At 37.5% G+C, this 12,042-nt stretch overlaps 1 protein-coding gene across 2 annotated transcripts; it reads left to right on the top strand.

Moving 5' to 3' along the window:
• Positions 1 to 367: 367 nt before the first annotated feature.
• LOC120010796 (pyrophosphate-energized membrane proton pump 3-like) lies at positions 368 to 11,895 on the top strand. Of its 2 annotated transcripts, none has more exons than XM_038861656.1 (15): positions 368 to 521; positions 941 to 1,302; positions 3,394 to 3,597; positions 5,577 to 5,728; positions 5,840 to 5,987; positions 6,070 to 6,202; positions 6,320 to 6,492; positions 8,647 to 8,767; positions 9,091 to 9,278; positions 9,432 to 9,869; positions 9,977 to 10,141; positions 10,234 to 10,389; positions 10,486 to 10,597; positions 10,863 to 11,082; positions 11,611 to 11,895. In XM_038861656.1, exons 2-15 carry the CDS (start codon positions 1,204 to 1,206, stop codon positions 11,708 to 11,710), a joined length of 2,409 nt encoding a protein of 802 aa, XP_038717584.1. In that variant the 5' UTR covers positions 368 to 521; positions 941 to 1,203; the 3' UTR covers positions 11,711 to 11,895. The 2 variants fall into 2 exon arrangements, with proteins under 2 accessions (XP_038717584.1, XP_038717585.1); XM_038861657.1 differs by lacking the exon at positions 368 to 521 and adding an exon at positions 554 to 578.
• Positions 11,896 to 12,042: the final 147 nt, after the last annotated feature.

The following is a 12,042-nucleotide window of genomic DNA, read 5'->3' as shown; positions in this document are numbered from 1 at the left end:
ACGATAAACTTGTCAGCCGAAATTTATATTCGAGTCTCATGGTCACTGATTTTCAAGATGCATCAACCTTATGTTGAATAAGGGGTAGAGAGATGGGGGAAACTCGAACTCCAGACCTCTAAGAGATTTCGTAGATATGAGTGTTATTTGAGCTATTCGTGGTTCTTAAGATGCATAAAGGAACGGGGTATATAGATAATTGAGCCTGATCCGTTAAAGATTATTGAATTATGGATCCTAAAATAAGTAGAAAAGAATGGAAGTATGTGTCTTTTATCCAATCCTAAATTATTATTTATCCTTAATAATGAGATAATTCTCCATTAACACAATATCATTACATGGCACGCTGCCATTGGTGGAGATGAGGCAAACAGAATGTGCGTAACCGCATCGTGAAATCAATCCCACTCCTTCAATATTGAAAATTGACTTTCAGAATTTTTTAAGTCGTGCTCCAAACGAAACTACCGTCTGCGTCATTCAAAAATTCAAGCAGTCAAGCTTAGCTTTCGTTGCAGGTAATGGTTCCGATATCGGGAAATTTGTCGATCTCTGTCTCTCGCAGTGAGATCGAGGTGTGGCATTGCGTTTGTGTTCTTGAATTTTAATTTTCTGGAATTAATTTTTTTCGGATCTTCTGAATTTTTGGGATTGATGGGCGCTCTGGTCTTAGTTTATTGGGTTGCGCGTTAAATCGATAGTTTTTTTGGCTTAGATCTTAGGGTTTTTACTGTATGTGTGTATAGTTTGAGATTAATTTGGCGAGTCTCTTTCTCCGTTTTGTTTTTTCTGCTTGGTTGATCGGTAGCGAGTTTTGATTTCACTGTCTATTTTCTTGGTGCTTTTTAAGTTTTCCTTGATTGTTACTTTAAGACGGCTTATGACAACAATGCATTGCGTGGACTTCTTAATTTACTTATTAAATTGGTTATTTCAGGAGCAATTGTTCATTGTATTGAAGAACTACCAACGGGAAACATTTTCGCAACTTTTGATTTATTGAGAGGGAAAACGAAAACAGTTGTTGAAATTACAAGACTGTGGAGTATTATTCAGTAACCCTAATGAAGTGAAAATATTGTCTAACACTGCATTAATCAGGAGTTCAAAATTGAGCGACCAGGTTCAGGGGGCGACTTGCCCCAAGGAAGTGAGTACAACCCTTTTCCTGTTGCCCGTAGGGTGAACTCCTCCAACGCCATGTTGATGGGTGATGATATGGAGAGTGGCAATTTGGGGCCGTACCAAGAAAGGCCAAGGACTTTCCGGAATCTGCGTAGTAAGCCTTATACACCATTGGTATGGAGCTAATGTTCCTTGTCTGGTTAAGCTTATTTGTTGCATAAAATACTGGTGTGGAAAATGAGTACATCGCTGTGGAATGTACCTATTTTGCTTTCATTTAGCAATTTACTTCTTTTATCATCATTGTAGTTACTCTTGCTGTAGCAATTTAAATGCTTTAAACAGAACAGTATTGAATTAAAATACTATCCTAGTGTATATTTTAATCTCTTTGGTCATTGTTTCTCTTAAATTCTATTAATCACGAATTTGGGGTTTGATTATGACTTATGACTTTATGAGTGTTACTCAATTTTATGTATTCTGATAATAACTTAAACCTATTCATTTACCAGGAAGAGATTTTATTTGAATTTCATTTTGGCGATTTACATGTTGGATCACTAGCTTAATTTTCAGACTCAAGTTTGTTTGTTTGTTTGTGTTTTTCTTTTTTTTTAGAATCAAGTATTAAAAATTTTTTGTTCCCTCTTTGTTTTGTTAGGTTAATGCCAAATAAAATAACGTATTTAGTATTTTAGTTGAGCACAATTGATAAATATTGAGAGTTATGGTTTCTGTTATCATTAATAATTTAATATGCATTTGGGTATTGGTCTCTTGTTGAAGGATCTTCACAGTTTAGTCTAGTCTTAGGTCTTTGGTAGATCTACCGAGAGCTTATCTAGCATGTATACTTAATATAGTGCGATTTTCATTGTTAACTGCTGGCTAAAATGGAGCGAATGCAACAGAAGAACTTTTTGAGGGGGAAAAACACCCATGACTGAATTCTCAAAAGGAGGTGGTCGGACATTCTTAGTTTTTGATTGAACTGACATATCTAGTGCAGATGATGAGTTAATGGTTACTATTCTAGATTTTTGACAATCCTTAATGCCTTTACTTGGGTGGCACCTCCTTGGTCCCTTTCTTTATAGTATAACCTAATTATCATTAAAAGAAAATATAATGCAATCAAGTTTTCATTGAATATTTACTAACTCGAAATTTTCCTTGATGCGTCCCTAGATATTGAAATGAAAAAGTTGATGTTGGATGTCTTTGGTATGTTTCAAGTACTGTTGGACATCTAGAGGTTCTGTAAGTTTCCTGGAAAATAACTTACATAATGACATTGTTGCACTTGGTGGAACCTTGGGGATTAAATCAATTAGAACATAATCCAGGAAAGATTCGAAAGAAATAAATCTGGCCGGTTGGATGAGGGGTATCCATCCTAGGTAGGCAGTGTATTTCACTTGGTACAGTAAGATATTGTCAAAGTTTGGGATAATTGATTGGTTTAGTTGTATTAAATTTTGGTGTTCCTCTCACTGTCTCAATCTGCTCGAGGCACTTGTCCCAGCCCCTTTGTAATTCTCTGGGTTGCATCCTCTTGGTGCTTTAATAACTTTTAGCCATTCAAAAAAAAAAAAGATAATAATTTTCAAATCGTACATCTGACTTGGGAAAGGAGTGAACGACGGATCGAAATAATCTGGTAGCTGATTTCCTCTGAAGTTCACCTTACGAAGTTACGATAGCCAGATCTTGGCTCAAGATCTTCTGGCTAAATTAAACTATTGCAGTCATTGGGGGCCCAACACCCTTGACCTATTCCCCAATTTAAATTGGTAGGATGGCATGGGCATATGAAGCGTCAAAATTCCTCAATTGGACATGGTGATTGATGGCAACAGGGAGTGCGAGACCTCGGTGGGGCCTTTGCAAGAGTTGCTTGCCTCAGAAAGGAATCTACTGAAGATGAGGCCTCGCCTTACACAACTACGGCTTCGCGTGAACTCAGCAAGTGGCTGTTGGTGTGACATCTTGGTGGTAGAAGCAAATATTCAAATGAGAACTTTGAAAGGGTGATTAGGGAATGGTTCTATGTGAATAAATGATATTGAAAGTCCATATTGAAATGACGGTGCGGATTCTATTGAATGGGAAACTTTTTTTGTTCGACAGCTGTGGAGTGGCAAGCTTCATCTGTTTATGTTTGTATCTTAGCTAAATTTTTTTTCTTTGCCATAGTCTTACTTGCGCATAATGATGTTGCCTCACTCTTTTCATGAACAAAATTTGTTATTTTTTGTGCAGCCCTTTCGAGTTCTCATGCGAATAAACGGCCGTGCTCTTCTTTTATTATTGCTATTGGGCTTTGGAGCAATCATTTATGTTGGAGCCAGGACTTCGCCTATCATTGTGTTTGTCTTAACAATTTGCATAATCAGCCTTTTCTTTTCAATGTATCTTTTCAAGTGGGTACTTGCAAAGGATGAGGGCCCCCCTGAGATGGTTGAGGTATTTTTCACTTCTCTAGCTCATAATATTTATTCTGTTTTATATTAACAGTTATATATGTATATTTATATATGTGTATAAATTAGGTATTGATTTTTATGGTATATGTACACGTAATACACTAATCAGCAAGCTATTACTTTGGAACTTGAGCTGATATCTTCATTGTGTTATACCATTGATGTAGTATTCAGTTTCTTAATCGGTTAATCTTGGAAGCAAATCCATATGAATCTGTAGATGGTTTCCAATATGTCTCATGGTTTACTTCTTTCTGATGTAAGGTAAGAATTGAATTATGGACAGAACGGATATATCTCCTCTTATGAGGGGAGAATGGACAGTTTTTGGATTTAGTATAAATACTATCCATTTAACTAATTTAGCATAGTATTTTCATATCTTCTGAGTATTTACTTTAGATATGGAGTCTCCTTGCACTTGTGTCCACTGGTCTTTCATTTATCATGTCGCAAAAAAAAAACTGTTGGTCTTTAAGTAGCTTCAAAAACTCTATTATTTCCCTTAAACAAAGTGTATATAACAATCTGTGCAATTCTTTAGAATTCACTTTCTTGCACCCTTTAACTAGCTAACATCTATACAAGAATACTTTGAAATATTTATCAAACAGCAGTGTAATATTTCATATTGTCTCCAAAATAACATTTTAGGCACTGAGAAACAGTTAATGTTGGCAATTTCTAAAGATACATGAATACAACCTTAAAGGGTTTGCAGATTTCATAACCGAGGAAGACATTAGGGCAGGAAGTAATGGAGTTTCTTGCGCTCCCTTGCTTGCTTACATGGAACATACTAGATAAGTTATCCTAATGAGTAATGACTCTAGCAACAATAGCATTTTTCATGGGGAACAGTTACTATAATGTTTTTCTACAGTTTCATTCCCCCCTCTAAGCAGTAGTCATTGGAAAAGTGCCAAAATGAATTGCCACTAAGCGCAGGAAGTCTACAGGAGAGCACCAAGAAAAGCTGAAACAGAAGAATTTAAGTAAAATACCTTGGTTATTATTCTTAAAATCGTAGATAATGATCAAGAAAAGTGAGGCTTCAGTTGAGGTTGAAATCATGAAAAACAGTCTACTGAAGAACCAGCTTCTAAATTCTGCAGTTGGTTTGTCCCTCCCATTCAAGATAAGATGTTTAATCCTCCCACTGACATCACAATCAGACAAACCTACATCTAGAATGGTGTGTAGATTAGACATAAAAAACTGTGTCTTGTCTCACGGCTGTGGTTGTCCAGCACCCACCTGCAAGCATAAGAAAAAAGGGCTGAAGGTGCTAAAGTAGAAAAGACGAAGAACATATACCTGGTCTAAGCTATCATTCATGCTAGGGGTTCAACTCTTTCAAGTTTTTGAATAAAAATAGATTCGGCTGTTGCAGATAGTTTATGTGGTTAAGTGCTCGCTGTGTATTTTGAAGCCATGAAAGCTCCTCTTTCCCTACCCATCCCATTGCTTGTCTCTCTATTCTTATCTGAAAATTTTCATCGTTAGCTTTCTGCTTGCTAGTAGACTTGTGATCCTTGTTGGGATATTTTCCTGGCGCGTTGGCATTTCAAATTACAAATTACAAATTTTCTATACATGGTTGTCATCATGCACATGGGTATTAGCAGGTGACTTGGGGTTAAATGCTTTTGTGAATCTAAGTAAGCTAGCATTTCTTAAATCATGTCAAGGGATCATTCAAGTCCTTTTGTTATGTGAACTAGCTGTGGGCACAGTAATTGGATTGCCTATAGTGGCAGCCGTTGCTGGATTTATTTTGACTGCCAAGAAAATATGTATCTTAGCTTACGCAGGAGCATTTTCAATTAAATAGAAATAGTTTAGTAGTTATCTTGTCTTTTATCTTTTCAAAAGAAAATGGACAAGGGTAAGAAACTTATCTTTATAATGCTTGAGATTCCTTTCATGTTTGATTTGAGCTTGCCCTTTACTTTCTAGATATCAGATGCAATTCGTGATGGAGCTGAAGGATACTTCAGGACTCAGTATGGCACCATATCTAAGATGGCATTGCTGTTGGCATTGCTAATCCTTAGCATATATCTGTTTCGCAGTACAACTCCTCAACAAGAATCTTCTGGACTTGGGAGGTAATATTGTATTTCTAGATCACATATGCCGATGTCTTGATTTTTCTCTTACTTCTATTTATTTTTACGGTCCTGTGTACAAAAAACTCTATACTGAACTTTCTGATGCAGGACAACTTCTGCTTGCATCACTGTTGCTGCTTTCCTTTTGGGGGCTCTGTGTTCAGGCATTGCTGGTTATGTTGGAATGTGGGTCTCAGTTCGTGCAAATGTAAGAGTTTCCAGTGCAGCAAGACGGTCAGCAAGAGAGGCGTTGCAGGTTGTCTCTTTGATAATTTGTTTTGTTTTTATTTTTTAAAAAAGATGTAGATATTTACACTAACAGAAAATATGATATGCAGATTGCTGTTCGTGCTGGTGGCTTCTCTGCTATAGTGGTTGTTGGTATGGCTGTAATTGGTATAGCCATCCTTTATGCCACATTTTATGTTTGGCTGAGTGTTGATTCACCAGGTTCTATGAAGGTTACTGATTGTATGTAACAGTCCCTTCCTCCAGTTACTTTTTCGTGGCATAAATGAACTGGCCAATGCATTTACTTCTATGGCGTGGTTATTTCTGATCCTTGGTTGACCTCATGTTCTCTTCCAGTGCCCCTTCTTCTAGTGGGTTATGGCTTTGGAGCTTCCTTCGTGGCCTTGTTTGCCCAGTTGGGTGGTGGCATATACACAAAAGCCGCTGATGTTGGTGCAGACCTTGTTGGAAAAGTAGAGCAGGGAATACCTGAAGACGATCCTCGTAATCCTGCTGTGATTGCGGATTTGGTATTCTACTTCTCATACAGTGGACTCTTATTTTATTGTTTTAGTAAATGCAGTTTGTTGTTTGCATTCTGATTAGTATTGTTGTTTGATTTTTCATTCTAGGCATTTGTGAAAGTTTATTTAAACTAGTTAAGTTTTCTAAATGTGCTGTGCTACTATATCTTGTTCATTAATGGCTTAACTTTGGTTTTCTTTTTTATTTGTTTTTCTTGTGCTACTATATCCTGTTCATTTTTGGCAGACAGGCCAAAAACATAAGATATGGGATTTTTCGTTTAGAAGCTTGGCATTGAGCTTCAAAATTGTCGGCTTGCTTGACCATATAGACATGACCGCTTGGTTCAGAAGTGTCTGTAGATATAAAGAGAGAGTCAATTAGGGCTCCCTATTCTTTTTCCTGTTTCTGCTGATGGGCACTCTTTACTGGCCTCACTTTTCAAGTTACATTTTTTTCTGTCTGAAAGGGGAAATTTTTCCGTGGGTATCATCACCACATTTGTGCTTTATCCTGTAGTGTTCATTATATCGCCTCTTATATTTCTTTGTTCCTATGACATTCTTCCTGTCTGCCTTTTCCCTATTTTGTTGATCTGAATTAAGATTTTTGTCAGATATTTATGATAGTGTTGGTGAGCGTGTTTCATCTTTTTTTTCCCCCTTCCATTTTGCCTATATGCTCCAAAGAAATCCAAGTGTTTCCAGTGATAGTGTGCTGTTTGAAAAAGAAAAAAAACAAGAGTTTTAATAGTCCATTTTTTGACTGATGGCTCAAAGGGCATAACAAATTCGTATATTTGATTGATCTTTAAAAAGAAAGCATGTGAGATAAAGTTTATGAAGAAAAATAAAGTGGTTGAGTCGGAGAATGTTAGAATATATATAAATGGTGTGAAATGTCCCAACCTAACAAGTTAACTCATTGGATTGAATGACAAAGTAACTAATCTTAACATGGTATCTAAGTGGTAGGTCTTGGGTTCAAACCTTAGCTTCCGTAATTTAAACCCCATTTGTTGTTTCCCCAAGTGTGGTTCTTTGTGTGTGTTTGTTGCTTCCCCAAGTGTGGGCCTTTGTGAGAGTATCTCCAGTGTCGGACCTCGTTTGTTGTGCACGTGTTGGGTTGTCGGATTGTCCAACCCACACGTGAAGGTGAGTGTTAGAATATATATAAATGATGTGAAATGCCCCAGCCCAACAAGTTATTGGGTTGAATGACATAGTAACTAATCTTACAAAAGAAAATTAACCATGGTTTTCGATTTGATCGAGTTATCTTGAACTCAAAGAAGTTGGTTTTTCCTTATTTTTCATTTCTGGGATCATAATGGCTACAATTATTTGTTTGGATGCAGTCTTCTATTTTCGTCTTTATTCTCAGTATCCATTATCGTAGATTGAAAATTGACTGACAAGCTTGATTACTTCAGTGAGTTCAGACTTTAATGATTATGGTGGGAGCAATCATTACCAAGCTGACATTAAGCAAAATTGTTAAAGAATGATATGAGCTTGCGTAACAAATTATTAAAATTGAGCTCAGACAAGTATGCTGTGGTTTTGGTTCACATATTTGCAACCCTAGGCATGAGCTGTGCCTGAAGAGATAAGGTGTAACAGAATTTGAAGAAATTTTAGCAATGCCTACACATAATTAACATTGGATGCAGTCTTCTATTTTCGTCTTTATTCTCAGCATCTATTATTGTAGATTGAAAATTGACTGACAAGCTTGATTACTTCCTTGAGTTCATACTTTAATTATTATGGCGGGAGCAATCATTATCAAGCAAAATTGTTAAAGAAAGATATGAACTTGCATAACAAATTATTAAAATTGAGCTCAGACAAGAATGCTGTGGTTTTGGCTCGCATATTTGCAACCCTAGACATGAGCTATGCACGAAGCGATAAGGTGTAACAACATTTGAAGGAATTTTAGCGATGCCTACATATAATTGACATTATATTTTCTTCTAGACTTGTCAAGAACTTCTCAGGACTCCTACGATGTTTTCAACATCTCAAAGTTTCTGCTCACTGCAGGAAACCAGAAGGCAATGACTTTTCATGGCACAAACCATAACTAATATGAACTATGATTTGGATATTGTTGACCCACATTTTTAGTTGATCTAATTCGTTGTCACATTGAAGGTCGGAGACAACGTGGGTGATTGTGCTGCAAGAGGTGCTGATCTTTTCGAGAGTATAGCGGCTGAAATAATTAGTGCTATGATTCTTGGTGGAACAATGGCTCAACAATGCAAAATCGAAGGTGACTACTGGTCCCTGCTACTTTCAGAGCAGTTTGCATTTTTTTTTTTCTTTTTATGTGGTTTGGAATCCCCTTTCTTGTTCAGGGGCAGTGTTTGCATTGTCATGGAAACCTTAATGGCACTGGCTTTTAGAAATATAACATGAAGCCTATTGGCTGATGGTCACCATATATTAGGCCATCATTTAAATTAATTTACGTTTTTAATATCTGCTTGTAATAACTAATAAATTATGTGACGTGTACACACCTGAAATTTTTTAGTGCTTTTCCTTATGGAGGAATCTTTTAGTTGACTCACTCTACATCTGTTGGTCATGCAGATCCATCAGGCTTCATATTGTTTCCTCTTGTAGTTCATTCTTTCGATCTGGTGGTATCATCGATAGGAATACTCTCAATTAGGGGCACACGTGACGCTAGTGTGAAGTCGCCTATGGAGGATCCGATGGCAGTTCTTCAGAAAGGTTACACTGTTGCAATATTTTTTGCTGTTCTGGCATTTGGTGCGGTAATTATACTGTTTCACGAGTTCTTTCCTTCTCATTTTAGGACATTATGAATTTCTGCATAACTAGTTTAGCCTCTAAAAGTTAAAGCCTGGACTATTTTCTTATGGCCTATCTGGGTCTATCAATGATTTTGCTTTTGGATTATTTTACAGTCTACTCGCTGGATGCTTCATACGGAAGAAGCACCTTCAGCATGGTTCAACTTTGCCCTCTGCGGGTTGGTTGGTATCACTACAGCTTATGTTTTTGTCTGGATCACGAAGTACTACACTGACTACAAGCATGAGCCTGTACGCACGTTAGCTCTTGCTAGCTCTACAGGTCATGGAACTAATATTATTGCTGGAGTTAGTTTAGGCCTGGAATCAACAGCTCTTCCCGTTCTTGTGATCAGCATATCTATTATTTCAGCATACTGGTTGGGTCAAACTTCAGGACTAGTGGATGAAAGTGGAAACCCAACTGGTGGATTATTTGGCACAGCTGTTGCAACAATGGGAATGCTTAGCACTGCTGCCTATGTTCTTACTATGGATATGTTTGGTCCAATAGCAGATAATGCTGGTGGAATTGTCGAGATGAGTCAGCAGGTGACCTTTGGATTGTTAGTTTTTGAAATTTTTGGTCAATTTGCTTATAGGTGATTTGTGCATTGTTCATCTCCGGGTTAATAAGCGTAGTAATTTGTCTTCGTCAGCCAGAAAGTGTTCGAGAGATCACTGACGTTCTTGATGCTGTGGGTAATACTACGAAAGCTACTACGAAAGGATTTGCCATTGGGTCTGCAGCTCTTGCATCTTTCCTTCTGTTCAGTGCTTATATGGATGAGGTAGCTGCATTCTCACATGGAAGTTTTAAACAGGTAGGTCCAACTGCTCTTCTGCTTTATTTATTTGGTAACCTTTCTAATTCTTTTATGCCCATTGTCATACTTCTGTTGTTTCTGACTTTAAGGTTGATATTGCCATTCCGGAAGTTTTTGTTGGTGGATTGTTGGGCTCAATGCTTATATTCTTGTTCAGTGCATGGGCCTGCTCTGCTGTTGGCCGAACTGCTCAGGAGGTTGTTAATGAAGTGAGAAGACAATTTATTGAAAGGCCAGGTATTATGGTGAGTACATTTCTATAAGTTTTCTCCGCCAAATTTCAATTATGGAGTGAGAAGATGCTCGGCCACCTTTTCTCTGTGTTAACGTTTTTACCGCAGGACTTCAAGGAGAAGCCAGATTATGGTCGCTGTGTTGCCATTGTAGCTTTTGCATCGTTGAGGGAGATGATAAAACCTGGTGCTTTGGCCATTGTTTCGCCTATAGTGGTTGGTGGGTTAAAACATCTTTGGTTAGCTTACTTTTTGGTCCAATTCTTACATGTATTCTTGATGCCTTTTTTGCTGTTAACTGATGTGATGATAGATTCATCTGTTCCGATCTAGATTATCTTCATGCCATTTTTCCCCTTCCTATTTCTTTGGCAATAACTTGTTTTATCTCCGTTCTCTGTTTCATCTATATCTTTCTTTGTTTCTTAGTTACAACTGTGGTGTTGTTATGAAGGGTTTGTTAAGTTCAGTTCTGTTGCTTGCAGGAATCCTATTCCGAATTTTGGGATACTACACTGGACATCCTTTACTTGGGGCTAAAGTTGTTGCTGCCTTGCTGATGTTTGCAACAGTTTCAGGCATTCTCATGGCTCTTTTCCTGAACACGGCAGGTGGTGCATGGGATAATGCAAAGAAATATATAGAGACGGGGGCTCTAGGTGGTAAAGGGAGTGATTCTCATAAAGCAGCAGTTACTGGAGACACGTAAGTCTTATCATTCTTTTAAAAAAAAGTCTTATTGTTGTCCGATACTAGTTCTAGTATGTGTAGGTCGTAACTCAGAACTAAAATTGTTAAAAGATCAGATTCTGAACCCCACTAGGTGAAGAGACATCGGTAGTTTATGTCTTCTTTTATTTAGTACCTTATGCATTTGTTCTTATGCCTACGTTGGAGTCTTACCTGGGGTCTAGAGAGAGAGAGAAAAAAGATAGAACACCATATATTAGGATATACTGATGCAGCGATCCTATACCAGTTGGCCACCGTTATCTTGTTGTACGTGAAGTTGTTCAGTACCAGTTGCTTTGATACCTGGAGATCGTCTTTGAAGCCGCACTTTCAAATAATATGATGAGGGTTGAGGAATATAGTTACATCTAATTAAATTTCATTAAAATTTGTGCAGCGTAGTGATATAAAACTTAGTTTTGCCAAGCATGGCTTGATTTTTCTAATCTTGAATGCGCGAACAAATGTTTTAAGAGTGGGCTTGTTTTATTTTCTGTGCAGTGTAGGAGACCCATTCAAAGATACAGCTGGACCTTCTCTTCACGTCCTCATAAAAATGCTCGCAACCATTACACTTGTGATGGCGCCAGTGTTCCTGTGAGGGTAGTTTATATCTATTATGGCGAAAATAGAATATACAGCACCCATTACTGTTGAGTTATTTAGATATTTTTGCAAAGATAGGGAAGGTTATTTTGGTGTATATCGGGGGTGCTTCATCGTTAGTCCTTACCGATTACATTCCATTTTCCTTAATCGAATAAGAGATGTTAATAGTTTTGCTCATTTAGTCATTTTAAGGTCGGAGGAAGTAACTACTTGAGCAAGTGCAGTCTGTATCTGGAATATTGAGTTACTGACACTTGCATATTTCTATCCCTTAAATTTATCTTGAAGCCGGCGCGGTCTGGTTTGCATATTTCTTTACAAGCA

This window comes from Tripterygium wilfordii, chromosome 12, assembly GCF_013401445.1.
Source record: "Tripterygium wilfordii isolate XIE 37 chromosome 12, ASM1340144v1, whole genome shotgun sequence".
NCBI lineage: Eukaryota > Viridiplantae > Streptophyta > Magnoliopsida > Celastrales > Celastraceae > Tripterygium > Tripterygium wilfordii.
Note: the sequence above shows the minus strand (reverse complement) of the source record. Positions and strands in the feature narration are given on the sequence as shown.